Genomic DNA, 26,440 nt, shown 5'->3' on the forward strand with positions numbered 1-26,440 from the left:
CTAAGGCGGACCTTGTGGGCTTTTACGGGCCAGGCCGGGCCTTGCGGGCTTGTATTATAAAAATATATATATAATACTTTTATTTTTAAGGATTTGAACAATAAAAGAATTATTAGAAAACATCCTAAAAAAATGTCACAAATAAATTCTAATTTCGAAATATTGTCGATCGCACCAATAGATGTGATAGATATATATATTTAGGGACCATGTAAAAATTTCATCAGTTTTCAACATGATTTGACCGTCCGTACCTACGGTCAACAAAAAATGCGTTTTTTTCATAATAAAACATCATTGACAGGGCTTTGCCAAATAGATTGCTTCAATGCGACTGCGCACAATATGTAACAAAAATTAGGTGATTTCAGATATGCAAACGGTTTTCGGCGTTCGCATATTTGTAATAGGTCATCATTTAGGGCATATTAGTGGTGTTTTCGATTTACCGGAAATTCCGACGGTCAAACAAAGTCCGAATTGGATGAAATTTTAAAATGATCACTAAATATATATATTAATCACATCGGATGGTATTGATCGATTTCGAGAATTTTTCTTGATATAGTCGCTTCATAATGTGATAGTTTTATTATAAACCTAATATAAATTATGTTATTCTACATTAGTGGACACTTCGGCGATCGACAACACCAGTTCGAAATATGGTCGATCGACACCATTAGATGTGATCGGTATATTTATTTAGGGAACCCGTAAAAATTTCGTCATTTTTGGACATGGTTTGATCGTTTGTACCAACAATCAACTAAAAAAAAGGCGTTTTGACATATTGAAACGTCATTGACTAGGGCTTTGCCAAATAGATTTCTTCAGTGCGACAACGCACGATAGGTAACAAAAATTAGGTGATTCCAGATATGCAAACGGCTTTTGGCATTCGCATATTTGTAATAGGTCATCCCTTCGGGCATATTAGTGATGTTTTCGATTTACCGAAAATTCTGACAGTTAAACGAGGTCCGAATTCGATGAAATTTTTACAGGGTCACTAAATATATATACTGATCACATCGGATGGTGCCGATCGATCCCAAGAAATTTCTTTCATATAGTCGCTTCATGATGCGATAGTTTTATTATAAACCTAATATAAAGGTTATAATATATTAGTGGACACTTCGGCGATCGACAACTCCAATTCGAAATATGGTCGATTGACACCAGTAGATGTGATTAGTATATATATTTAGGGTGCCCGTAAATATTTCGTCCATTTTGGACATGGTTTGACCGTTCGTACCAACGGTCACTAAAAAAGAGGCGTTTTGACATATTGAAACCTCATGGACCGGGGCTTTGACAAATAGATTTCTTCAGTTCGACCGCACATGATAGGTAAAAAAATTAGGTGATTTTCAGATATGCAACCGGCTTTCCGCATTCGCATATTTGTAATAGGTCATCCCTTATGACATTTTAGTGGTGTTTTTGATTTACCGAAAATTCCAACGGTTAAACGAAGTCCGAATTGGATTAAATTTTTACATGGTCACTAAATATATATACCGATCACATCGGCTGGTGCCGATTAATTCTGAGAAGTTTCCTTCATATAGTCGATTTATAATGCGATAGTTTGATTATAAACCTAATATAAAGATTATGATACATTAGTGGACACTTCAGCGATCAATAACTCCAACTCGAAATATGGTCGATCGAGACCAGTAGATGTGATAAGTGTATATATTTAGAGAACCCGTAAAAATTTCGTCTGTTTTGGATATTGTTTGACCGTCCGTACCTACGGTCAACAAAAAAGGCATTTTGACACATTAAAATTCTCATTGACCGGGGCTTTACCAAATGGGTTTCCTTGGAGCAACCGCACACCATCGGTGACAAAAATTAGGTGATTTTATATATGCAAATGACTTTCGGTGTTCGCATTTTGGTAATGGGTCTTCCCTTATAACATATTAGTGTTGTTTTCAATTTATCGGAAATTCCGACAGTCAAACGAGGTCCGAATTGGATGAAATTTTTACAGGGTCACTAAATATATATACCGATCATATATCGACTGGTGCAATCGATCCCAAGAAGTGTCCTTCATATAATTGCTTCATAATGCGATAGTTGTATTCTAAACCTAATATAATATGTTTGTATAATATTTTAATATTTAGCGGTTTTTATGGGCCGGACCGGGTTTTACACATCTAATTTAAACCCGGCCCTCTACCCACTGAAGCGGGCTTGCAGGTCTCCGCGGACTTTTTCGGATCTGCATGCTAAATGATAATTACAACCATCAAACCACCATCTTTAACTATTAACTTAGAAAAAAAAAAGGCTTTACCGCGACAGTCTTTGCAAACTAAGATACTACCCAAAGTAGACCTAAAAAACAATTTTACAATGCTACAATATTATCATATCATTCATATGTAATAGACGGATGCAAATAATTAAAAAAAACTATTACATATGTGAATGATATGTCGGAGTTCAGTATCCAAAAACTCAGAAAACTATAAATCCGATAAATTGAAAAATTGAGAGTATAAGATTTTGATAAAATGTAGTATGGTAAATAAGAGAAGGTGTGTTTAATTTTTTACTTTTGTTATAGTGATTTGGATGTGTTAATAGCAACAAAGGTATAAACAATAATTTAAGAGGTGCAAATAGAAGAGCCATAATATTAAAGGGTCTCTAATATCCGCACTCAAACCCATTCTCAAAAAAACAAAAAATTAATTTATAGCAAGTGAAGTACGAACCTACCCAAAAAATTTATAAATCAAATTAAAAACTTGGCTCACCAGAAACATATAAAACTGCCCAGACTTTTTATCCGAAATGGCGGCTACTCAAAGTCTGAAACTTTAGAGCTCCGGCGCCGCCATGAAATCCACTCACCTCTTCCACCTCTCCCCCCAATTCCCCGCCGTAAATCCCAACCCATCTTCTTCTTCGATCAATCTGCTCCGTCTCTGCAAGTTCAGCTCCGTTTCCCTCGCCTCGCCTCCCAAGCCCTCCCGCTTGATCACGCTTTGCGCTTCCACTCCCGACAAGCCTTCGTCGGAATCGCAACCTGCGGAGTCCATCAGGGAAGGGTTCCTTCGATTTGAAAACGACCCGTCGCAGAGTCAGTGGAATGTGGAAGTCGGAAGCCAAAAGATTGCGGCTCCGTCCGTGGCGAAGCTGAGCTTGGGCGACCAGGCTTTCTTTCTCATGGCTTTCATTGCCTGCACGGTATGAACTCAATTACTGCACTTTTGTTTAGATTGTATGAGTTCGTAAACATTTGTAAGTCGCATCATAATGATCGTGAAGATTTTAACTTCATTATAGAATGAGCTCATTTTTGTTGCTAATTGTTGATGTGAGCATGAATTGAGTTCATTGTTGTGTGCAGACATCAGTGGCATTTACGAGCCTTGTAATTGCAGCTGTCCCGGCAATATGTGTAAGTGGTCTGCTTGGCTCAAATTCACCTTTCTGGTTTATTGAGGTTGTAAACGTCAAGTGTTTTCGAGAAGAAGTAACATGCATAGGGAGTTGTAAGTTGTAACTTCAGTTTTTTTTTTTTGTAGGACCTTAAGTCCTTAACCCTGATTTGATTTTGTTCAGTTTTTGCATGTCTTTGGTAGTGTTTGTCACTAGTGCACCAAGATTTTCTATTGATTGTTTTATTCATTTCGTGATAGTAGTGGTTATTGGGACCTGGGTTGTGAAGAGTTTCAGTGCTGCTAAAGGGTTACTGGGACCTGGGCTGTAAGCCTGTAACTTGTAAGAACAGTTGATTGACTAATGCTGCTCTATTTGATTTTTATCAATTACTGCTGTCATGTTCAGTGTAAAAATTGTGTCACATTTTCAGTGACCTTGGTTCATTATAAGCATTTTCTTTAGTTTGTGGTTGATCGCATAAGAGTTAGAACTGCAATACTAGATCAAGTACTGCTGTTATGTTCGGTGTAAAAATTGTGTCACATTTTCAGTGACATCGGTTCATTATAAGCGCTTTCGTTAGTTTGCGGTTGATCGCATAAGAGTTAGAACTGCAATACTAGATCAAGTACTGCTATCATGTTTGCCTGTTTGGTGTAAAAATTGTGTCACATTTTATTGACATCAGTTCATTATACACATTTTCTATAGTTTGCCGTTGATTGCATAAGAGTTAGAGCTGCAAAACTAGATTGGGTTTATATATAAAATAATTTACAGTGTCATTGATTTTACTCCAAAACTAAAAACGTAATGCTTGACAGTGATATTGTTTGGTGTCCTTTCTTTGGTTAACTTCATGTTGAGAGATTGTCCATAATGCAGTTCCAATATGTCTCTTTTCTTGTATTTACTGCAGGCAATGGGGAGAGCTGCAACATCTCTTTCAAAGCTGGCAGATACAGCTCGTCAAGAACTCCCCAGTACTATGGCTGCCATTAGGCTCTCTGGCATGGAAATAAGTGATCTCACACTGGAATTGAATGACCTAAGGTGATCATTTTAACTTTCTTTCTGACTATCTATATGCTGTAGATTGGTTAGTTGATCAGCCATTGATTCTCGTATTGTTACTTAATTCAAGTCATCATTGTCCTATCATACCCAACAATTTGTTGCTTATAACTCCTAATACAATATGAATCTTAACCCTCACTGAATGGCTTTACTTGTTCATGCGTGCAATATGCAATGAAATTTTTAAGCAGGAGATCATTGCGTCTAATCTGTTTTTCTTTTTTCTTTTTCTTCTTGTGTTATAGTATTCATTATAAACGGTAATCAAGTGTAATTTTCCGATGGATACACTACGTCCTGATTCACTGTAAAGGGCAGTTGGCATGTCAAAACTTTATAATTCATTTTTGAGTCTTCTTATCTGTTTCATGTTGTCCCTTATGGGGCATCTGATAAATATGGCACAATACATATGCTTCATGTCATCTCTCTACTATTATTATTTTTTCAATAATTATAGTTGAATGGTATCTCATGATAGTATTCTGATTTGACCACAGCCAAGAGATAGCTGATGGTGTCAGCAAATCCACTCAAGCTGTTCAAGCAGCAGAAGCTGGGATTCGGCAGATTGGCTCACTTGCTCGGCAGCAGACTATGTGTATGCTATAAACTCCCTATTATGACCCATGTGTGAATTTATATGGTGTGGTTTTCCTTATTGCAGCAGGCTCTCCATTGATTTTTCTCAACTTCTAAACTACTAGCTTTCATGATGCAGCCATGATTCAAGAGAGGGCAAATTTGCCAGTAATCTCTTTGCAACCTGCCGTGATTGGAGCAGCAAAGAAGACTTCTCATGCTGTTGGCCAAGTAACTAAGAAGTTCGTGAATATAATCTCTCAAAGGGACTCAGAGAATGAGGATGACATTGGAATTGATAGGGTGGAAATTTGAGTTTGCTGTATATACTAGCAGAACTCTATTTTCTGGAACTCTGTGCACATACTTGTATGTACCTCAATATTTCAAATTGGGGTGGACATGAACACCTTGCAGAAACGTTTGAATATCGGTTGCTACTAAAAGCTTTTGCATTTTGAAGTTTGAACAGCTTGTAGAGCATGGGGGAGGACCTTAATTATTGTCATGAGGAAAGGAAAAGTAAGCAGTTGAGGCACGTTTGTTCCATAGAAGTCCCTATGATCCCGTTGCAGTTGTGGTTCTCCTGTCTGTATCAAAGCTGTCAAAGTTCCTGTTACCTGTTGCCATGGTGGTTCATTTCTATTGTAAGATCCTATGTGCCCTTCATTTGGATTAACTTGACGCTCTTATACAATTACAAGGCTCTGAAATTAGAACATGGGAAATATGTCCGAAATGAATTCATAACAGCGTAAGTGCGTAAGGCTTTGTTCATGCATCGAAACAACTGCAATTGCGTGTTATCTATGGTCTGTCCTTGGTTTTTATCTGAAATTAGTCAATTTTATGCCACTACGATGTTATAAAATTTATTGAGAAGCTGAAATTAAACTTCAAAATGCAGTTGACTTGGGAGAAAGGGATATCAGCCATAGACAATTGAAATAAAATTTGCCTGTGGAAATTGGCTCGTCATTAACAGTTCACATGCATTGCTTAGAAATTAGAATAAACAACGAAAGTTGAACGTACCTGGCTTTTGTTTATGAACTAGACTAAGCTGATGTGAAATGTACTTTTATGAGAAGTGGACTTATTATTATTATACACCTAGTATGATAATGTATGTTATCCCCTTCATCGGAAAAATGTATGTTATTCTCTTTGATATGCCATGTTGATGTTTTCAAATGAGCACACAGATATTTCGATTTCAGGGGAGCTGGTAGCGATGAGCTGGGAGGTGGTAGAGCAGCTAGATGTATATTTGCATATGAAAAAAAATCATATATTTTGGACTTTGGCCCCCAAATAAACACAAGATAAAGGGAAATAAACGTAGGAATTCATGCGACTTGCCCAAAGAAGAAAGATTAAAACCCATCCTTGCAATACATTTTCAATCTTCATGCCCTCGTAGAACAAATCTGGAAATCTCCCGCCCCGCCCCGCCCTCATTTTTTACCAGTCGACGGTCACTTCTTTATTAGAAGTTCTCCTAGCTGGATTACGAAAACAATTCGATTTTCGACTGTTTTTAGCTTCCTGGTCGAACTAGGAAAAAATCAAATCAGTTACTGAGTCTTACTTTGCGAAATGCTCGGCGATGAACGGAACCTGGAATATCAATGAGCAAGTCCTACACTCGCATCACCGTCCCAATCATTTGCGTGCAAGGTTCGAAGAATATATACCAATCAAGAACCTATAACAGGTCCATAAAATAGAGCTGCCCTAAGCAATATATTCAAGGACGACAAGGAGGATGTGCCCTTATAACAGAAATGGAATTGGCTAGAATTGCACGAAGGAAGTTAAAAATCCAAATGAATAAGTAAATAACCCATTTCGATTACATGATAGGTATATATTCCGTATACACTTGGTGTTAACTCGATCTCATCATCTTTTCTCCATTCACGAAACTTTCTATAAGGTCTAACCTAACCAATGTCCTCCACGTAAGTAGAACTTAAGGCAGATATATATTAAGCATAGTTATTTAAGCCTAGCTAGGCAACGAGCTAAGTCATCTTTCTCCTTATAAAAGCAACGATTACAGGCGGCCGATATGCTTCAGAATACGATCCAACATACTGAGAATAAGTTTGGTTCTGAAATTCTGAGTCTGTTGTCATTGACGTACAGCTAGAAGCAAAGCATGCAATAGTAGACGATCTGAAAATTTACAGTATTAAATTGTATATAGGGAAGCTGGCATCATGGTATAGGCTTTCAAGTTCCAGGTCAATTGGTGCATTAGTGCATATATGGTTTGTTAAGAAGAAAGAAAGAGAATGTGAATAAATTGCATAAATTCTTGCTAGTATATTCCTCTGGATTGTTGACATGCTAGGCAGAGCACTAGTAGAATTAGTAGAATATATGCCTCCAGTTGCTGTTTATGCTTTTAGCTAATTTTCCTCAAAAGGTTAAATATTGTAATCAATGATGATGATGATGATGATGATGATGGATTATAGGTTCAGATCTCCCTAGAATCTATGATCATTATTATGTTGATTGATTGATACTGATCACTAACTAATTTGTATTCATGGATGATTTTTGTCCATTCAAACTAATGCTTGAGAAACCATCGATTTTAGTACAGAAGAACTAAACATGTCGTATATACTAAGAACTACAAAATTAATGATGATCTATATATAAATATGGTACATATAGCTAGTCTGATTTCCAAAGCCTCTAAACCAACATTGACTCATAGTTTGCAACATGTAATATAAAATTCTAAATAATTTTGTTCTAATTAAATTATTAAACATTGGACTTAAGAATTGCAACTTGTGCATTGTTAATGTTAATAACCGACCTTCGCAAACTGTTGATGCATGTGGAATATGGCAGATGCCTTCCTATAAAAGGGAAACTCTGATCATATGTTGTGCATGCTTCTTTAGTTTACTATTAGAGTACAACGACACTGAACAACCATTCTGTTTCAAAGATTGACATGGATGGAGTTTTAGATCAGAAGCTTGTTTCAAGCTGGTTTGATGTTCATCAATCCGTGCCTGAGACATATGTTTTCCCACCCGAAAAACGACCCGGCAAGCTCAAGGTTCCCGTATGCAAGAGCATTCCAGTAATTGATCTCGGCAGCCATGATCGCCGTGACACCATTCAGCAGATTTGCAAAGCTAGCCAAGACTTCGGTTTTTTCCAGGTAACTCAAATTCATCACCTTCATCGACATTTCTATACATTTGATATGAACTTCATATCATTAAGACATGATAAACTAACTTCATGATCATCAGGTCATCAACCATGGAGTTTCAAATAAGTTAATTCATGATACAATGAGAGTTTTCAAGGAGTTCCATGCAATGCCCTCTAAAGACAAGGCAAGAGAATGCTCCAAGGACCCGAGTCGAGACTGCAAGCTCTACACAAGTAGTGAAAACTATGCAAATGAAGGTGTTCATCTCTGGAGAGATGCATTAACTCACCCTGGTCATACTTCAGAAAAATACCTACAGTATTGGCCTAAAAAACCAACTCAGTACCGGTAACCACAGACTAAGATGATTGCTTATCAATTTAAATATGAACTGAATCATATGATTGATACGATTAATTTTGTGAAATGCAGAGATGTTGTTAAGCGGTATCTGGAGGGGGTGAGGAACTTAGGTGCTGTGATTATGGAGCTGCTTGCTGAAGGGTTGGGACTTAGAGCTGAGTTCTTCAATGGTGGACTTAGTGATAGTCCAATGCTGCTGTCGAATCATTATCCGCCATGTCCGGATCCTAGCTTGACATTGGGGTTAACTAAACACCGGGATCCTTCCCTTCTAACCATTTTACTTCAAGATAATGAAGGGCTTCAAGTTTTCAAAGATGGGAATTGGATTGGGGTTGATCCTGTTTCTACAGCTTTTGTGGTCAATGTAGGTTTTGTACTCCAGGTTAGTATATCATTTATCTGATTGTTCGATCTTTGTACTAAATTGATTACGAGTGGTTAACTTAATCTGGCGTTGATTAATTTGTAGATTATCAGCAACACGAAGTTTAGAGGCGCAGAACATAGAGTGGTGACTAATTCAAGATGCGCAAGGACAACCATTGCTTACTTTATTTATCCTTCTAATGACAACCTTATAGAACCTGCAAAAGCTCTATGCAACCGAAATCCGCCACTCTACCGATCGATGACATTTAAGGAGTTCCTCAAAAACTTTAAGTCCAAAGTTGGCAATACTGAATCAGTGTTGCAGACAATCAGCGTCACAAGTAGCTAGTTTTGTAATCGAACACTTACGCCTTGGTGATCCTTTAAACATAATATATATGCACAATTTTCATATATCAGATATCATATTTGTAAGAAACAAAAAAGATGGCTGATATAATCTTTTGAGTATAATCCCTAGTTCCCTACTAAAAAGGATATGCAGAAAGCCAGAAACCATATGATTACACAAAAGTGTGCAGTTGCGCATACACAGATACACATCCCACCATGGTGATTTTCCTCAGAAAAGAAAGAGAAGAAAATAAAATAAAAAGAAACCCATAGCAAGTCATTATTCAAAGAAAGACCATCATAATCACGAAAATTATTAGTTACAACTTATGAAAAGCAACTTGTTTGAGCTAATCAAGCTAACCATTATAAAAATATAAATTGCTGTGCAGATAAGGACATGGGGACTCAATTGCACAACCAGAAGAAGAAAGAATAAGATTTAAAATGATATTGGACCTGATAATCTTGAATTTAAGATGCTTGACGGTGATGTAATATGATTAGTAATGCAAGGCTCAAAATTCAAAAATGAAGTTTATTGTCGTAGCCTAGGTGCTATTGTTCTTTGCACATGTAAATTTCTAGCTAGGTTATTGACTTTGAGTTACAGTATTGCATACGTTTGTGATATGAAGGAAAGGAAGAAATCATTATTTTGACTAAAGAACTGTCGCATGTAACTTCGGGAGGTGTCTTATAAAAAAAATTGTTTATAGATGAATGTCAATATCAGCATCATAAGATTAACATGTGTAAGAGAAAACTTATAGTTGACAAATCCATCAAACTAGCCTAAATTATAGATGTCAAATCGCAATATAGCGAGAAGATTACTAAAGAAAATTATATATACACCAAGATATGCAGAGAGGCAATATAAGATACAAAAAACCATCCTATTGATTTATATCCTTATCGTTCTCCAAACATGAGATGACAGCTAGATTTTTTTTTATGAATATAGCATCAGGCTAAGTATTATTAGTTATTACATAACACATATAATTGGTGCCTTCATTGTGAAAGCCAGTTTCTGCAGCTAGTACCTTGTTTTGCCAACGCTCTTTACCAGGATTTTCTTTTAAACAGGCATTAGTCTATTTCAGTGAGCTAGTTAAACAGACAAATATCACAGTTCACTATACAAAAAAAAAAGAAAGAAAAAAGAAATGTATGCAGAGGATGACAATTTGACTATAATTATAACAGTGAATAACATATATATATTCCTCAATACTAAAGTAATTTACATGAGCAGAAAATTTTTGTGCTTTAACGTAATGATGTATAACTGTAGAACAATGGCTTATTAAAATTTATGGCTGACACTGACATTTGTCATCACCCAGGAAGAACATAGCCAAGATGTTATGAGAAGCACTGAAAGTAGTAGCCATACCCTCACCCTGAAGGATGAAGTCACTCGCTTCTTGCAATGTCTAGTACATCAATTACTCGGCGCATCTTTCAAATTAAGTTCAATCACTTCAAATTCAAAGGAAGTCAGCTTGTGAGCTCCTGGCAGATGGATGAGTTTGGGGCAAGGGTAAGGCCTTTATGATTCCCCCATCATTTGAAATTGTCCCACGGGCTTTCTTCCTCAACTCTCCAAGTAGTCGCTGTGCTTCTCTGAGTTCGTCATGAGCACTTGGTCCATGGCTCTCCCAAGCATCAACTACTTGCTGCTGGAATTGGATTGCAAGGACATAGCTGAAAACCCAAGAGATCAATTATGAGATACATACAATCGTGCCTTACATAAGATTAGCAATTTCTAGTAATGCGTCAACCACATATTATAATGGATGCTTGATGAATAAATACCAAGGGAAATGAAAGTGGGAGGATGTCAATAAGAAATGCCACATATAAACTAAGTTCACATTCAGCAACCAAAAAACTACAGGAAATAGCACAAGCATTACTTTTAATTGAATTAAAAATTACGATGGAAACCTAATATGTTCTCTATTGCATAAATTCTATTAGGATAAGAAACTGTCTAGCAGATACTAACTGTATCTTAATCTTTCTCACCAATAAAACAATAAATCATAAACTGGTCAAGTAAAGAAGTTAGATGATAATACTTTTTCATAGCATCATATGCTTTTGATAGGTTCTGGCATGCCTCAATTGAATCTGCATGATGTGGACCAAGTGCAACGTCCATGATGTCGTTTGCGACAGCGAACATCTGTGCAGCTGACTGAGGCCGGTCTAGTTCCAAATATGCTGCACCCAAGTTGTTGTAAATATAGCCCACGCCAAAATGCTTGGGACCAAAGCTCTCTTTCAACCTCTCAGCTGCGCTCTCCAAGTAAGGAATAGCTTGTGAGACCTTGCCGGTCAACAGAAGCAACCACCCTATCCTAGCAGAAACACTTCCCTCAGAATGTTGTTCTTGTGGGAGCTTCTCAAGCAATGCCAATGTTCTCTTCAACAATGAAATTGCAGTTTCAAATTCATTCATTGTCTCATATTGCATCGATATTTCTGAGTATGCTTCAGCAACATCTACTGGGGTGGTTCTCTCTTTCTTGTCAAGAATTCCACAAGCAATCTCCAAACATCTCCTTGCATCTGAAAACTTTTCTTGATTGCACAACGCTTTTCCCATTGAAATAAACACGAGAGCCCGTGTCTCACTGTCCTTATCAGTTTGCTGAACAACACCTTTCAAAGTATTAATAGCATCATCATACTTCCCCAGCGCAATCTGCATATTTGCAGAATCAATCTCTGCACGAAGCAAATCAGAACCAAGACCCCAATTCTTCAAAACCTTCTGCGACAACATATTCTGCTCCAACGCCTTCTCATGCTCCTCCAACCCCGTATAAATAATCCCAAGAAGCCTTCTGTCATGTGCAACCTCCATCGAGTTCTTGTCATGTGCAACCTCCATCGAGTTCTGCCCCAACTGCTCCTTATGAATCTCCAACGCCTTCCTACAGAACCCCAACGCCTCCTTAAAGTTCAAAACCGCAACATAAGCCTCGGCCAAATCCCTATTAGCCTTCCCAAGCTCCTTACTATCCCTCTCCAACATGACCTCCTTAATCTCCAAACACTTCCTCAAATTCACAAGGGCCTCCTCCCTCCTCCCCATTGCCGTCTTCACATTGGCCATCTCCAACTGCACTGCATGCTTCACCGGCCTAACATCCCCAACCTCACAACCCTCCTCCTCCAACCTACCCAATGTCCTATTCGCCCTATTCAAATACCCCAAACTCTCACCAAACCTCTTCAAGCTACAACTAGCCGAACCCATCAATTGTAAAGCCATTGCAACAAGAAAAGTACTCTTATTACCACTACTACTCATATCACAATCATCACTTTCTTTATCAAAAGCATTAAAGGCTCTAGTAGCAAAAGAGAGAACTTGTTCAGGGTCCTCACCTTCTTGGTCAAGCTTGAGCCCAAGTTTCAAACAAGCCAAGGCCAGCTCTTTCTCTCCGAAAGCCTTCTCCATTTCCTTGAAAGCTCTACGCATCTCTTCAGAAGTAGTAGCAGACTCAAATGCGTCTTCAAGGTCGGATTTTTCCTTGGTTTTTCTCTGCCTTGAGGACGTTTGGGGGGCCAGGGTGTTCATGTTTCGAGATGGGTTGGATTGGGATTGGTGGGTTTTGAAGACCTGGCCGTGGAGTTTGGTGCAGGAAGTGAACCGGGTCGGTGAAGAAGAAGATGGAGGGGTAGAGATGTGAGTTGTGGAGAGAAGAGGAGGGATGGTTTTGGAGGTGTGACGAGTGAGATGGGAGAAGAGTGAGATTGAGGACTTTCTCATGGTTGGAGAACTGTGAGAGCTTTTCTGGGTTTGTTTCCGCTAAAACCCTTGCTGTATAAAGTATAAACCCTTGACTTGAGTTTGAGACCGGTGAGGAGGTAGGGGGATGAACGACGTCGTATAGGGAACTCACTATTCTATCTTTTAATTTTTATTTTTGTTGCTCTGTAACATACCACCCAAACAACATTGAATATTTACTATCCAAAATGAGATTTGAGATCTATGAGAATATATAGGCAGAGCAGTGTACCACTATTGAATCTCTGATCAATAAAGCAAAGGAATAGGGTATGTAGTCAGCAGATGCTCGAGCTGATTATGGAGCATTTCTTCTAAAACAAGTATTGTGGAATGTATCTCCTCCTTTTAACTTGTCGCAGTATGAGAAAGTATTTGTTCGGCAATTATTATTAACTTGTATCATAGTTGTTTCTTCAAGATTTGTTGCTTAGGTCTCCCGCTCTTGTCATTCAACTTTTTTTTATATCCATTGGAGCATTAGAGGTTCCACACTCACACTCATCCCATGTCACTCTTGAGTTATTGGTGAGCATTTAAAGATATCGATGACAAATGGCGAGTTTGGCCCCGATATGAGTTTTTTATATTCAGCTTCAGCTGAGCTGTGAGAATAATTAACTATGAATATTTTAAGTTTTGTGAATATTGGTATAGAAGTGTAGTGAGTTTAGATAAAGACTAAAAAACTGTTTTCAGAATCAGAAGCTCAAAATCTCAGCTTCTAAAATTTGGATCAATGTGCGTGAGATTCAGTTATAATCTTTTACAATTTCTATTCACCAAACAACTCACTCAAATTATTTAATAATTTAATCCCATAATCTACCGTAATCTCGGGGCAAATTCAGCCTTAGTATATAACCAAGTATATTATGGACTTCTCCAGAGTATGAGTAATGCTTCACTCTAAGATGAGCGATCTGACATAATATTTGCGGGATTAAAAGGAAATTAGAAATGACCAAATAATTTTTGTTTTCTTTTTTGAACATTAAAATGATCAAATAGTTTAGCTGTACATCTTTTTGGAGGGCTTCTGGGTTTTTTCTGTGACCTCAGTAACCCTCGCAACTGGGAGAATTAAAGGGTATCAAGAATTGATTTCAGTTTATATACAACAAAGAATACACGAATCCTAATTCCTTCACTGAGCGAGAGAACAGATTCCTAGTAGTGGAAAACCAACCAGATACTTGGAGTAATAGAGAACCTCTTGCAAAAACTAAGAGGAAACAAATAGTTATCACTGAAAGCTTGGTGGTTATATCTTGGGGGTTTCAGGACGTCTACTATATACATCATCAAAATGAAGATTAAATTCTCCTGCTTCTAAGTCTAAGTCATCCATATATGTAGTTCGAGATAAGTTGTGGTAGTTCCTCCTCCAATCCAACTCCTGATCCTGCTCTACATCTTGTTCTGCGTCCTGCCTTTCATATGGTTCCTGTATCTGTTCTTCATCCTGTTCCTCCAAGCTTCTATCTGAGAAATTTTCATAATAATTATATGAAGGCCGGTACATGAAATTGGGAGGCTCAAGAAAACTCGACTGTGGAGGATCAAGGAAACTTGACTGGGGCTGTTTACCACGAGGACCAGTTCTAGCCCACCAGTGACTCCGAGCTTGGTGTGCCGAATTACCAGTATCATGGTGCTGAAGTACATTATCTCGGGGGAAAGGGGCCGATGTAGAGGCCCCCATATAAGACCCTGATCGTTCCTCATAATGATGGTCCCAAAGATCTTCAAATCTTGCTCCATTGTCAGTGAAGTTGGGTGGCATCCAATCCACAGACTGTTGCTCAGCACCTTCAAATGGTTCTTCCAAACTATCCCTCCTGTTACTCGTTGTATGGTGCGGGGCAGAGGTGTAATACCAATCAAGAAGGTACGGGTGATTCTTCTGATCTGCATCAATTAACCACAGAGAACCTAATTGACAGCCAGTTCTAGGATTATGATGTAACCTTTCCATTGATAAATAGTTCATGCCACCAAAAGCTCTCATACTGGGGCTACCCGGTGACATTCTCTGAGGAGAATATGCGTGTCTAGGTCCTAGTCCCTGCAATTTTTGCTCCCTGAAAGTTCTAAGGTTCAAAAGAAACTGACGTCCTTCTGCATTTGGGTCCCATGACGGATAGTTACTCTGGAAGCTGTCACAGAAATTGGAAAATTCTTGAGAATTGAGATGTGCACAAGGAGTATTTTATGCCATAATTTGAAAAAGACAACATAATCACGAGACGGCGGGTCCGAAGTAAATCTCTATTGATCATACCTCAAGAACGATTTCTCCATTTTCCCCTGAGAACTCCTCTGTGTGCGAGATACGTTGAAAGGTGACCCATAGTTTCTATTACCATGTTTTTGAAAGTCGAAGGCACTAAAACTGCAAGAGATTAACAGAGCAGTTAAATTCTAGAATGCTGTCAATGATAAAGGCTCAAAGGACATAATGGCTAATCTCTATCAGCATAAAGCCATCAGAACAAGGTGCAGAATTACTAACCTGCAAACATGACCGACACCTTCCACATCAATGGTGAATTCTGCAATAAACTCCAGAATGTCATCCACCCGCTGCACATTAGACATAGATTAGACTGGAACAATAAACCTGAGAGTTCATAGATAAAACATAACATGTTCAAATGAGATCAGCAATTATCTGACCTTTGGGACAACAAATATAAGTAGATATGGTGTCAGGAAGATAGAGGCCATCTCCTCAAGTAACATCATTCCAGTATACTGCAGTTTACAAAAAGAGAAATAAGTAGCAGCTTAATATTATAGGGTAAACAAAAGGAAATGGAGCTTTGCAGAGGATTACCTGAAACAGAGATTCAAACTCTATCCGAACACCCTCAGTATTCTCTTTGCCCCGCCATGTCTTTGGCATATAATGAGTGTATTGAACCACCATAGACATTGCCCCCTCTGGATCAAGGACCAGAAGCTCATCACTAATCGCAGCCCTGCTAATAGCTGTTATAGTTCCAAAAACAGCAGCATACCAGAACAAGTTGCGACCAAATATCTGCCCATTCATATATAGCAACAAATAATTACAATTTAGCATCATATCCAGTATCCAGGAAACAAAGACAAATGCCTCACTAAGAAAGTAGGAGTAAGAATATCTTACATGGCCTTCCAGTAGAGATTCCTCTAGGAACGCAATGATGATTAGAATAGCAGCAAAGCCACCAGAAACAAATGAGATGAACTTTGCTATAATGGATATAATAGGAGAAGGAAATTGCTTCAAGTATTCAGAAGCATGTAACAAACTGCTATTGATTCTGTGTTTGAACAAGTGGTCCACCTGCCAAATTATGATCCAGGCTTTAAAATTATAGTAAAAGAGGACATAACTCCATATTTATAGACAATGGAAACAAAGCTAAGAGGGACCAGGAGACTAATTTTTTGAAAGATAAATAGATGCGTAACTCCTGTCCATAAACTAAACCAACCAGACCAAGGACAACTAATCCAATTTAAAAAAGTATGAATCTTCATATGGTTTCGTATCAAGATACAGGGGAGCAGAACACAAAATATATGATGAAGCGAGAATGATCATATAAAACCCTCAAAAAGGTGAAATTTTTCGAATCTAACATGCCAAATTCAACTTTTTATTGTTATTGAACATAGCAGTTATCAAAGTAATACAAAGATGCGAAAAAAATTATAGGTGTGAATCTTCCAACCACAAGCACATGTACCATACATGAACATGCATTACTTTACCTCATTGAATTCCCTGAACATCCACCTCGACAAATTCGACCATCTTCTAGATGAAGCAGTGCTCGGATGATTATAGAATTGTTCTGCATGCCTTAAGAAGAGATATACCAGCATAAATATGACAAGAAATGGTGACAGGAGGAGCATAACAAGTCCGACTACCATAAGTCTTTTCTGTAAAGTTCTGGGGTTTGATACAAAGTCCCTTCTGACACAGAAGTTCCTGCAAAAAGAATACACACAGTCAAAAAATAAAATCACAACTATAGAACATATAGAGGATGCACACATTCGTAGGCCAAATCACCAGACATCGATGCACGAATACAATATCCTGCCACACAAAGCCATTTTCTACAACTTAAATCAATTAACTGTCCTCCTGAAAATTTTTGGAGCTGGCAGAGAAGATTCCCATTAAGCTCTCTTTAGACAATCCTCTATAAGTTTACCAAGTAGATTAAAACCTTAAAGAATCCATCATAGGAATGTAGTTTGACCAAGAGACTTTGCCCAGAAAACCATTCTAATCCTCCTTATTGTCATCAGAGAGATTAGCAGGGGGAAATCTAATCAGTGATGTTAGCTTTCTGTATATTTCTTAAGACAAATATTAATGTTTGCTCGAATCTAGGGTAGCATTCAAGTGTTTACTACAAAACCAGAAAACAAGCATAAAATAATTTCATCATATTCTAGAGCACTATCTTGATCATGCCACCTTAACAAAAATATCAAGACTCCAAATATTTAAATCAGAGTACACAAGAAGGTTATGTTAAGATTGAACATACCGATCAAACATGCTCTGCAGGATGCACCAATTTAAGGTCCACTCAAGGGTTTTTGTCAGAATTAGACGCTCTTGCTTTCCAGTTGAGTGCAATTTGACAGGTGGACCAGTACCTGGTACCCACTGTGTGATTGGAAAAGCAAGAACCCCTTTGTTAAGCATTCCAATTAAATAGTTTTCCTTCCGCATCAGACGCATAACCACATCATGGGCAGAAAGATCCTTGACCACACAAAGCTGCTGTGATCTCTGCAGCTGGACAACCTTTTCCACAATTGATGCCCAGGGAATGGTCTTAATTTCATTGTCGGTGACATGGAGGCTACAAGGAAATTCTGTAATCAGTTTTCTTTACTAATGGATTATTATAAACACGTACAAGTTCGAAAAAAGCTTAAGCAACTGCAGTCGTTGCATATTAATTTCAATAATAATACTCTTCACACTTACTTGTTGTGATAGAAGTGACGGACACCCAAAGTATCTCGTAGTTGAGCAAAAAACCTCAGAAAACAGAAGATCCAGTATATGGAAAATATAAACAGATATCCAACAATTATAGCTTTGGAAAGTGTCAGAGGGCTTAACGGGTGCTGATGAAGTGCTTCTGTAGCAAGATCACAGGGCTTAGTCCCAGATTGAAATGCATCCATCCCACACTTTGCGTTACGAAGACCATTCCAATCAACAAATAATAAGAAAAACCCAGAGAAGCATATGGTGAAACCGAGGCTGAGTAGCTCTACTATCCATTTTATGACAATACACCAGAGGCCTTTGTCACAATAGTAGCTGTACAGCCTTTCAAAGAACAGATCCAAATCAGCAATTGGTTCCACATTTACACTCTCACCATTAAGTAGCCCAGTTGGGCTCTCACTTCCAGGACTTGGACTTGGACTTGGACTCGGTGCCCGTCCATACTGAGATAACTCAACCTCAGCAATCTCATCCCTAAGCAACGATGTAGTCAAAGATGATTCACCGCGCCACTTAAAACTGCCAAGAGTCTTCACACCCTTAAGCCAACCTAACATCATTCACACACGCTGACTATGGGTAGATACAGCCTGTCCATTCGACGGACAACTGTAATAGTAACACAATATTTTGTGAGAATGAGGAGATAAATTATGTCCAATCGGTATTCACAGAATAAAGTAGCAACCATAATAAACAATATGCATGTGCAAGAAACAAAATAAATTCTAATTTCAAATTATATTCAGCAATTTTATACTATTTTGCTAAACCTTTCATTGATCTGATCAAATGTATGCAAATTAGCATATAATGTAACCGAAGCTAAGAAAAGAGCTTTTTGTATCTATACCAGTCTACGAACCTAGCAACAACTTGTTTCATATATAACATCTGTCATTCATTTCCTTCAGCTGGTTCCTTTATAATAATGATATCAAACTTTTGTGCAGCAAAGACATAATCTATCTACCTTATTCATTAACTTAGCACTAAGAGCGAGTTTCCTAGACCACAAGTCAATTCACCAAGCACATATCTGATCTTATCAGCTACTCAAATAACCATCGAAAACTTGCATTGATCTTCAACACCTCCAAAATAATCAGCTGAACCGTTTCCCAAAATAAAAAAACTAAAATAATCAAAATACAGATATTGGATGATCCCAAAGCCTTGGGAATAAGTTCTCATACCAACATCTGCTCCAAAAACCAAGTGCCAAATTTCTGTTTCATCATATACTTCACCTGGCTCTTCTAATTCAGTTTCCTAAACCTTGTTTTCACTATGATCACCCTACCTCAACTTGCTCAAGCAAACACATATCAAACTCCAACAAAGCTCAACCATCCAAACCCAGCAATAGCCAAAAAAATTAACAAAAATGGAGCTATCATGAGTATCATCTAATCCAAACTCAGCCTAACCTTTCTAAAATTTGGGCAGGAAAAAAACAAACAAAACACAAAACCAAGAACAACCAAAAGATCAAAACTTTACCTCCACCCAATTGACAGCCCCAAAAGTCGTGTCCGAACCAATCAAACTCCTCGACCACCGAATTCGCCGGCCAGGGCACGAAAATCAAGAACCCAAATTCTCCAAACCAAGCAATTCCGATTATATCTTAAATAATTCAACAAAACCCAGAAGAAGAAACCGAAGAATATGAACACCCTTTTCTGGGTTCCTTCCAATTTTTTGATTCTGTGTATTTCTTTTTGCTTGTCAAGTTGTCCCTCTCAATATGATTGGGGAAGAAGAAGAAGAAGACGTGAACTTGGGTTAATAGAGAAGCCGCTTCACCTCTCTCTCTCCTCTTCTAAACCCCAACGTTTCTATTTGGGCCGGGCCTACAAACCTGGGCCGGATCTCTAAACCAGCCCATTAGCCCAATACCTGACCCGGATCAGCTATAAAAACTCGCGGGACGCAACGTATCGATTTGGCGGGAGGAAACGGCAGCACGCTTGGTCTTTCCCGCCACGGATTATAATAAATACCCCCAAAGCCCTCATTTCACTAGCGCCTCTCTTTTTCTCTCTCTCTCTCTAAAACTGAAGCTTTCTCTCTCTAGGTTTACAATGAGCTCCTCGGAGACCCCAGAGGCTTCAGATCTGTCACTGAAATTCAAATCCAAGAAGGCTATGACTTTGACCCCCAAATCGAAGCCGGAATCCGACTCGGTTATGACCGCGCCGACGCCGGAGCCGGCCCCGCCGAGATCCCGGAGGCGGAGCGTCGCGTTTTCGATCAGGGGAATCAAAGAGGCCGCGGCGAGGAGTGGCGGCGAGAGTAGGAAGGAGCAGATCGGATCTGCCAGACGGCAAATCGCGTGGGAGGAGGAGAAGGAGGAAGAGAGTGTGAAGAAGGCGGCGCCGCCGAAGAAGAAGCTGCCGGAGAAGTAAGGGGTTTTTGGATTTTTAGGGTTTTGATTTTGGGGGATTATGATTTTTTTGGTTTAGGGTTTTGATTGTTTTAGGGGTTTTTGTGCAGGTATGAGATGTTGGGTGAGTTCTTCAATAGCTTGGATAGTTCGATTCGGTTGCTGAAGGCTAAGGGATCGAAGACGAGCTTCAGGAATATCTGCCCTGCTGTTGAGGATTTGACTGATAGGTAATCTTGATTAAAAATCTCATCTTTTTAATTTTACGATTATCAAAGTGATTGATGTGGCTGAAATGAGATTTAGGGAATTGAAAGTGTGTGTTTTTGGGTTGTGTTGTGTTGGTGTTTCTAGGAGGTTTACGTACGGTCACTTGGCTCAGTTGAAGCATATATTGCCTGAGGTGATTGAGATAAAGAAGGTGCTTGTGTTGGATGAGCGAACGAGTTGTTTGAGGCCGGATCTTCATGTTACTTTGAATGTTCAGGGGTTGGAGAATGATGGCAGGGCGAAATCGGAAGGGGGTGGGATTGTGCAGTTGAAGAAGACACTAAATTTGAGAAGGGTGTTTCGTGATCGGCTTGTAGAGGTGTCGAGATCCCAGCCTGAGGTAACCAAGCTAATTTGTTTTTTGTCTCTGAATTACTTTGTGCTATTTGATCCACTAGCATGGTTTCAAGGGTTTTAGATCCCCTTTATGATTGTACGAGGACTCGTACATATAAGTTAAGCTAATGTGAGGCTCTAGTGTATAAGAGTTCAAGAAATCGAAAATATGAATAGTAGCCTATATGATTCACAGCTTTATAGTTGAATTAGTTCAGTGTTGTCGTATTCTGGTTTATTTCCAAACAGTCCTTGCAATGTGTCATATAATATTAAATTGTCTTTCAGGATTATGAAGTTCCAGAAGAAGCTCTGCCACATCCCTTCAACTGTGGCAAGCAAGATATACATTCAAATGGGGTCCAGCTGCGCTCCTCATCTTGTCCTGGTGAGGTATCAACTGGTTGCCTTCAGCCTGATAAAATTCCAGATGAAACACATCAAATGTCATCTAATCAATCAACAGAGGATATGAACTTTAATATAATCAGAACTCCCGGCTATTCATTGCCCATCAAGACATCATGTGAAGTACCTGAAATACAGAAACCATACAAAGCATTTCATCTTCCACAGTCTTTTCGGAGGCACTTTTCTCAGAAAGCTAAAAGCATCGAGTCAGAGAACTTACAAGATGATCCACCCAAGGCAGACCTCCGAGCTTCTACTCTTTCAGTTTCAGAGTCAAATGTCAACAGTGTTTGCTCTGTTAAGGAAGATAGCACTGTTGCTTCTGCACATGGCCAAGTGCTCAATGCAGTTTTCTCCGTTAAGGAAGATAGTATTGTTGTTTCTTGTCATGGTCAAGTGCCTGCAACCCCAACAAAAAAGATAGACCCTTCAGAGGATGATGGTTTGCCTGGAAAGAGTGCTGCCATTCAGTCTGCTCCAGGAAAGCTTGCTTCAACTCCAACAAAGCTTGTTTCTACTCCATCCAGGTTGATGTCAAGCACACCTGCACCGAACCCGCCAAAGAGATGTTTTATGAGCCCAGAGGATAGCTCGCCAAACAAGTTGGTGAGGCGTCCTCCACGCACCAGGTCATTGAAATTTGATACTCCTGTCAAGAGTAGAAATGCTGAAGATGAAATTCTTGATATGGATGACAGATCAATTGATGAGGACATTCTTGATATCCTTCCTGGGGATCTTTTGCAATCGGTATGTCTCTCTCTAATCCTCATTGAGCATGTCTATCTCTATAATTTTTAAAAATTGCTGGAGCATCTCCATAAAATTGCATATCCGTATTGTTTGTCCCAGTTGAAATGTGTGAGACTTGCTGATATCATAACCAGGATTGGTTATTGGTTATGAAATCAGCAAGGGGGTCCTCTAAGTGATATATTAAAAGGGGAAGATTAGTTGATATGTAGACGATCTCATCTGGTGTTGAGAACATATGCAGATGACCATAAGGCTTACTCAAACTGAAGTTTTTCTATATATTCAGGCAACCTTGTTTTGGCTTCCTAACATATTAGTGTGATGTCTTTCTTTGTTTTGGCTTTTGTTTCATTCCTATAGTGGGATCACATAACATGCTTGGTAATTAATATCTGTATCAGCCTTCATATACATGAAGATCATGTGCTGTAATTTTGAGAAAGTGCTGAATCTTTGCAGCTTAGAGAGAAGGAGCGGAAGGCAGTAGAGGAGAGAACTCCAGCCATTACACAAGCTAAGAGGCGGCAGAAAATGATTGCTAACCTGCCTAAACTCTTTAACATGATTCATTTCCTAGTTCAGTCAATGAACCGTTCTTTTATCACCAAACAGGAGCTTGTACACAAGATAATTTGGAACCACTGTAACATGATTGACAGAAGTAAGCAGATAAACTCTGATTCTTTGTAGTTAAAGTATAATTTTTAATACTATGGAAGTTTTCGTAACCTAATCATCTTTTATTCTTTTCTCAGATGATGTTGAAGAGCAACTTAACTTGCTGCTAGAATTGGTTCCTGATTGGATTTCAGAAGAGAAACTCGGGGGAGATTTGCTTTTCAAGTGAGTGTTCTTTATAGTAGGAAAACAAGTTCATTTTTTTCATTGAAGTAGTTAACCTTATTACCTGTGCTCCTGCAGAATTAATAAAAGATCATGTCCTGAGGCAATACGATCCCGTCTTGAAGAAGCAAACTAATCTGAAGAATGGTTAACTTCCTTAATGAGCTCCTGGTAACATGTTTTGGTTAGTTGTTTAGTCATGTAAAGTATATCTAAATGGCCTTGTCAGGTAATTAGCGTGAAGGCTTTTGTCTAGAGGGTTTCGCAACAGGATTCTGATTTGTTTTCAATTTACCTATGAAGGGTTTTAACGTAATGGGCATTAAGACATCTCCTGAGGCAGCTAACAACCAGCAGCCAGAAATATTATCTAATCTAATCTGTGAATCAGAAAACTTATGAGAAGACCTACGAATGGCTTCCTGTGTTTAAGAGTATTATCTCAATGCAGTTTGCTTCAATAAAAAACTATCATTGCTTTCTGTTTGAAAATGAAAGCAAACAAATGCATGCAAGATAAGATTTAAGTAGAAGTGCTGATATCGAGATTGAGAAAGCCGATGAAGAATGGAGACCTTCAAAGTTCAAAATCGACTCTAGAAATTCTTCAGCCTACAGCTGTCATGCTCATCGAGCATTGCCATGATCCCAATAACAGAACTCATTCCTCAAATGTCTCGGTTTGGCTTTTTGCTCATTACTATTTGATTTGGACAAGTTACGATAACGAAAAAGAAATCGTAACAGTGATAAGGGAATGTTTTCATTGATTTACAAGCATGTACGTTTAAAACACTAGTTGCGCGAGAGACAAAACCTGTGGCGTCGCGCCCTGTCCGGCGGCGTGCCTTTGTCGTCGTCGAACGGGCACTGTTTTGGTTCTGTCGTGTCCACCATTCCCATAGCCTGAGATTGGGTTGAGTGCATGTGTGGTTATGAGGAGGAGGAGAAGCGGTTGGCTGAGTTTTAGCTTTTGCTTCGCAAGGCTAACGTCGGAGAGTGCAAATGTCGTCGGCTTGCGGAAGGTATGTGGCGGCGTGTCCATGGAGGCACGGATCAGACTGAGTTGGATCCGATCTGGGTGGTGCCGTGGGGGTTCGATCTAGGGTGACGTGGATCGGCGAGGGCATGGAGCGGTTCGATTGTTGTCCCTTCAGCGGTGGTGACCCTGCCGAGAGGGAGGGGCGGTGCACGTGGCGGAGCTCCGACGGGCACTGATGTGAGGAGGAGTTGGGCATGGTCGGCAGTTTCCTCCTCTTGGAATGAAGTTTGGGTTTGGGCTTCTCTTTTGGGCCCAACCTTAAGTGTTTTTATTATTTTTGTTTTATTTAGTTTATGTTGTGTTTTTAAGTTAATAATTCCCTACAATAGCTTCGTAGGAGGAGTCGTGCTTCGTGTCGGTATGCACATCTTTTGTGCCTTGTCTGCTATTGTCCTCTCCATATGTATGTCACCGCTGTTTCAAAGCAAATAGACTCGTAATGAGGGTAGTACTTATCGCTAGTTGGAGTTTTGTTAAGTACTTATTTGTAGGTATATTTGATATTATGTCAGGTATTTATAATTAGGGGTTTAGGCTTCACATCCCCCTTGTATTCGATAATTTCATTGATAAAAGCTTGAGGTTAGCCGCACTATCCATCCATTAAAAAAACAGTGATAAAGGAAGGATGCTAGCAATAAGAGAAACAAAAGCCAAGACATGAAGGATAGGTAGGATTGCAATGGGGTAACCGTTCTCTAACTATAAATTTGAAAGACTAAAATAAACCAGCCATGGAAATTATTATTTGAGCTAGACATTTACTAGTAGAATTCCCAAGAAAAGCTACACCAGAAACTGACAAGGGAAGCACGAAAATATACTCCAATGGATCAATGATTATTATTCCAATAATAACAGATTTCCATATATAATAGCACTGGTTATACTCGCTGCTCTGCCTTGACTAGTTCAGATATAAGAGCACAATATTGCCTCACGGCTTCTTCCCTCTCAAAGGTTTCAAGATCTGCATGGACATGAATTTGTGTGCAAATTGCATCAATTTCAAACCTTAAAACTTAAATAGTTTGGAAAAACGCCTTAACGTATGCCTTAGCGTTTTTAAAGAATGATCTATATGATAAACCTCAGTATGAAAGCCATAATCCAGAGGCGCCCTCTCCTATTGGTTGTTCCCATAATCGACAACTCTCCACAAATGAAGTCCATGATCCGGATGAGAATTGCTAATGTCCCTCCTATCTCAAAAATGTCATTGTAGACTATCCATTGAGGAAAAGGAACCATCATTTCACTAAATCTCTCAGTCACCACGTCAAAGACTACAATAAGCCTTAAATCCCTACAACGCCAGTGCAAGCAACCTTGAACTTGCACACAAGTCTGCTCAAAATTCGTCCTTCGTTGACTATTATCCAGGAATATCAAAGTCCTTATAATTCTTCTCCAACCTTCATCCTCTACTGTCCATTGTAGAATGAAAAGGAAGAACCCAAAATCAGTACTCAGCTCTCTAATTAGTTCCATTTACGCACCAAACCAATAGTTGAAAGAACATAATAGAAACCCTAATTAAAAATAGAAACAATTGCAAGAAGCTTTATCGGTCGGAAGATGGTCGTATCCGGAGAGGCTCACTCACCGAGCTTCACGAAAGGGAAAAGCAGAGATTTAGGGAAGGCTCAGTCACTGTTGTAAACCCTAGTGGTAGGGGACTGAAATGCTTGTGTGGCTTGGCAATGGGCCCCTCAAGTGCGGACCTTCGTCCAATGCAATCGTTCTAGAAACCTCGGTTACTATCAAATTCAATTATGTTCTCAAAACATATAAAAATGCTAAAGAACGTTTTGTTCATATTAAAAAAAAAAACCGCGAGTCACGTATGCTACAAATATATCACTCACGGTCTTGAATGTACATGTATGCTAAAAAATGTTATTGTGATATTTGTTGCAATGATGCTATTTGTAATACTTTTGTGGCACACGTGCACGTACATATAGGTCCTGACTGATATTGTCACATGTAGCAAGATATTGAATTAACTCACTCTTGAATTAAATTTTAAAATCTCTTTTAACCCATAAATATGTAATAATAGAATTCTTAAATTAAATAGTTTTAAACATTTCATAATACACTTCTTCAATTTAATTTACTTTACTATTTCCTTTAATGTACTGCTCTTTTGAAAATATAGTAAGCAAACTCAA

The 26,440-nt window shown here is 38.8% G+C and overlaps 5 protein-coding genes across 7 annotated transcripts; 3 read left to right on the plus strand and 2 right to left on the minus strand.

Moving 5' to 3' along the window:
• Positions 1-2,809: 2,809 nt before the first annotated feature.
• Positions 2,810-5,937, plus strand: LOC126783294 (uncharacterized). 2 transcript variants are annotated; one of them, XR_007670858.1, is made up of 6 exons: positions 2,810-3,225; positions 3,389-3,439; positions 4,343-4,476; positions 5,001-5,101; positions 5,222-5,451; positions 5,555-5,937. XR_007670858.1 is itself a non-coding variant. In XM_050508738.1 (5 exons), the coding sequence occupies exons 1-5, from the start codon at positions 2,875-2,877 to the stop codon at positions 5,395-5,397; spliced, it is 813 nt and encodes a 270-aa protein (XP_050364695.1). In that variant the 5' UTR covers positions 2,810-2,874; the 3' UTR covers positions 5,398-5,937. The 2 variants fall into 2 exon arrangements, 1 of the variants encoding a protein (XP_050364695.1); XM_050508738.1 differs by having other exon boundaries at positions 5,222-5,937.
• A 2,051-nt stretch (positions 5,938-7,988) lies between these two features.
• On the plus strand, positions 7,989-9,419 carry LOC126782224 (hyoscyamine 6-dioxygenase-like). Its single transcript, XM_050507435.1, has 4 exons — positions 7,989-8,275; positions 8,370-8,620; positions 8,705-9,020; positions 9,108-9,419. The coding sequence occupies exons 1-4, from the start codon at positions 8,063-8,065 to the stop codon at positions 9,354-9,356; spliced, it is 1,029 nt and encodes a 342-aa protein (XP_050363392.1). The 5' UTR covers positions 7,989-8,062; the 3' UTR covers positions 9,357-9,419.
• Positions 9,420-10,570: 1,151 nt separating this feature from the next.
• On the minus strand, positions 10,571-13,193 carry LOC126782223 (protein KINESIN LIGHT CHAIN-RELATED 1). Its single transcript, XM_050507434.1, has 2 exons — positions 11,455-13,193; positions 10,571-11,074 (listed from the first exon to the last, which is right to left on the minus strand). Exons 1-2 carry the CDS (start codon positions 13,155-13,157, stop codon positions 10,858-10,860), a joined length of 1,920 nt encoding a protein of 639 aa, XP_050363391.1. The 5' UTR covers positions 13,158-13,193; the 3' UTR covers positions 10,571-10,857.
• Positions 13,194-14,234: 1,041 nt separating this feature from the next.
• Positions 14,235-19,978, minus strand: LOC126782221 (autophagy-related protein 9). 2 transcript variants are annotated; one of them, XM_050507433.1, is made up of 11 exons: positions 19,720-19,978; positions 18,187-18,825; positions 17,738-18,058; positions 16,944-17,166; positions 16,333-16,512; positions 16,018-16,224; positions 15,858-15,935; positions 15,694-15,764; positions 15,463-15,573; positions 14,769-15,337; positions 14,235-14,663 (listed from the first exon to the last, which is right to left on the minus strand). In XM_050507433.1, the coding sequence occupies exons 2-11, from the start codon at positions 18,774-18,776 to the stop codon at positions 14,443-14,445; spliced, it is 2,571 nt and encodes an 856-aa protein (XP_050363390.1). In that variant the 5' UTR covers positions 18,777-18,825; positions 19,720-19,978; the 3' UTR covers positions 14,235-14,442. The 2 variants fall into 2 exon arrangements, with proteins under 2 accessions (XP_050363390.1, XP_050363389.1); XM_050507432.1 differs by having other exon boundaries at positions 14,235-15,337.
• A 265-nt stretch (positions 19,979-20,243) lies between these two features.
• On the plus strand, positions 20,244-23,537 carry LOC126783050 (CDT1-like protein a, chloroplastic). The gene is made up of 7 exons (XM_050508432.1): positions 20,244-20,623; positions 20,716-20,835; positions 20,960-21,215; positions 21,500-22,372; positions 22,838-23,039; positions 23,134-23,221; positions 23,300-23,537. The coding sequence occupies exons 1-7, from the start codon at positions 20,304-20,306 to the stop codon at positions 23,355-23,357; spliced, it is 1,917 nt and encodes a 638-aa protein (XP_050364389.1). The 5' UTR covers positions 20,244-20,303; the 3' UTR covers positions 23,358-23,537.
• The last annotated feature ends 2,903 nt before the right edge of the window (positions 23,538-26,440 follow it).

This window comes from Argentina anserina, chromosome 2 (assembly GCF_933775445.1).
Source record: "Argentina anserina chromosome 2, drPotAnse1.1, whole genome shotgun sequence".
Lineage (NCBI taxonomy): Eukaryota > Viridiplantae > Streptophyta > Magnoliopsida > Rosales > Rosaceae > Argentina > Argentina anserina.

Excerpts from the sequence above, each read along its gene's own strand:
- LOC126782223 (XM_050507434.1), bottom strand. The coding sequence starts at position 13,157 with ATGAGAAAGTCCTCAATCTCACTCTTCTCCCATCTCACTCGTCACACC. Across the intron at positions 11,075-11,454 it reads GCATATGATGCTATGAAAAA|CTATGTCCTTGCAATCCAAT; the intron begins GTATTATCATCT and ends TTGGGTTTTCAG.
- LOC126783050 (XM_050508432.1), top strand. The coding sequence starts at position 20,304 with ATGAGCTCCTCGGAGACCCCAGAGGCTTCAGATCTGTCACTGAAATTC. Across the intron at positions 20,624-20,715 it reads AAGAAGAAGCTGCCGGAGAA|GTATGAGATGTTGGGTGAGT; the intron begins GTAAGGGGTTTT and ends GTTTTTGTGCAG. Across the intron at positions 23,040-23,133 it reads CTGTAACATGATTGACAGAA|ATGATGTTGAAGAGCAACTT; the intron begins GTAAGCAGATAA and ends TTCTTTTCTCAG.
- LOC126782224 (XM_050507435.1), top strand. The coding sequence starts at position 8,063 with ATGGATGGAGTTTTAGATCAGAAGCTTGTTTCAAGCTGGTTTGATGTT. Across the intron at positions 8,276-8,369 it reads AAGACTTCGGTTTTTTCCAG|GTCATCAACCATGGAGTTTC; the intron begins GTAACTCAAATT and ends CATGATCATCAG. Across the intron at positions 9,021-9,107 it reads ATGTAGGTTTTGTACTCCAG|ATTATCAGCAACACGAAGTT; the intron begins GTTAGTATATCA and ends ATTAATTTGTAG.
- LOC126782221 (XM_050507432.1), bottom strand. The coding sequence starts at position 18,776 with ATGATGTTAGGTTGGCTTAAGGGTGTGAAGACTCTTGGCAGTTTTAAG. Across the intron at positions 17,167-17,737 it reads CTGCAGAGCATGTTTGATCG|GAACTTCTGTGTCAGAAGGG; the intron begins GTATGTTCAATC and ends TTCTTTTTGCAG. Across the intron at positions 15,574-15,693 it reads GGTGTCGGTCATGTTTGCAG|TTTTAGTGCCTTCGACTTTC; the intron begins GTTAGTAATTCT and ends AATCTCTTGCAG.
- LOC126783294 (XM_050508738.1), top strand. The coding sequence starts at position 2,875 with ATGAAATCCACTCACCTCTTCCACCTCTCCCCCCAATTCCCCGCCGTA. Across the intron at positions 3,226-3,388 it reads TGGCTTTCATTGCCTGCACG|ACATCAGTGGCATTTACGAG; the intron begins GTATGAACTCAA and ends TGTTGTGTGCAG. Across the intron at positions 4,477-5,000 it reads CTGGAATTGAATGACCTAAG|CCAAGAGATAGCTGATGGTG; the intron begins GTGATCATTTTA and ends ATTTGACCACAG.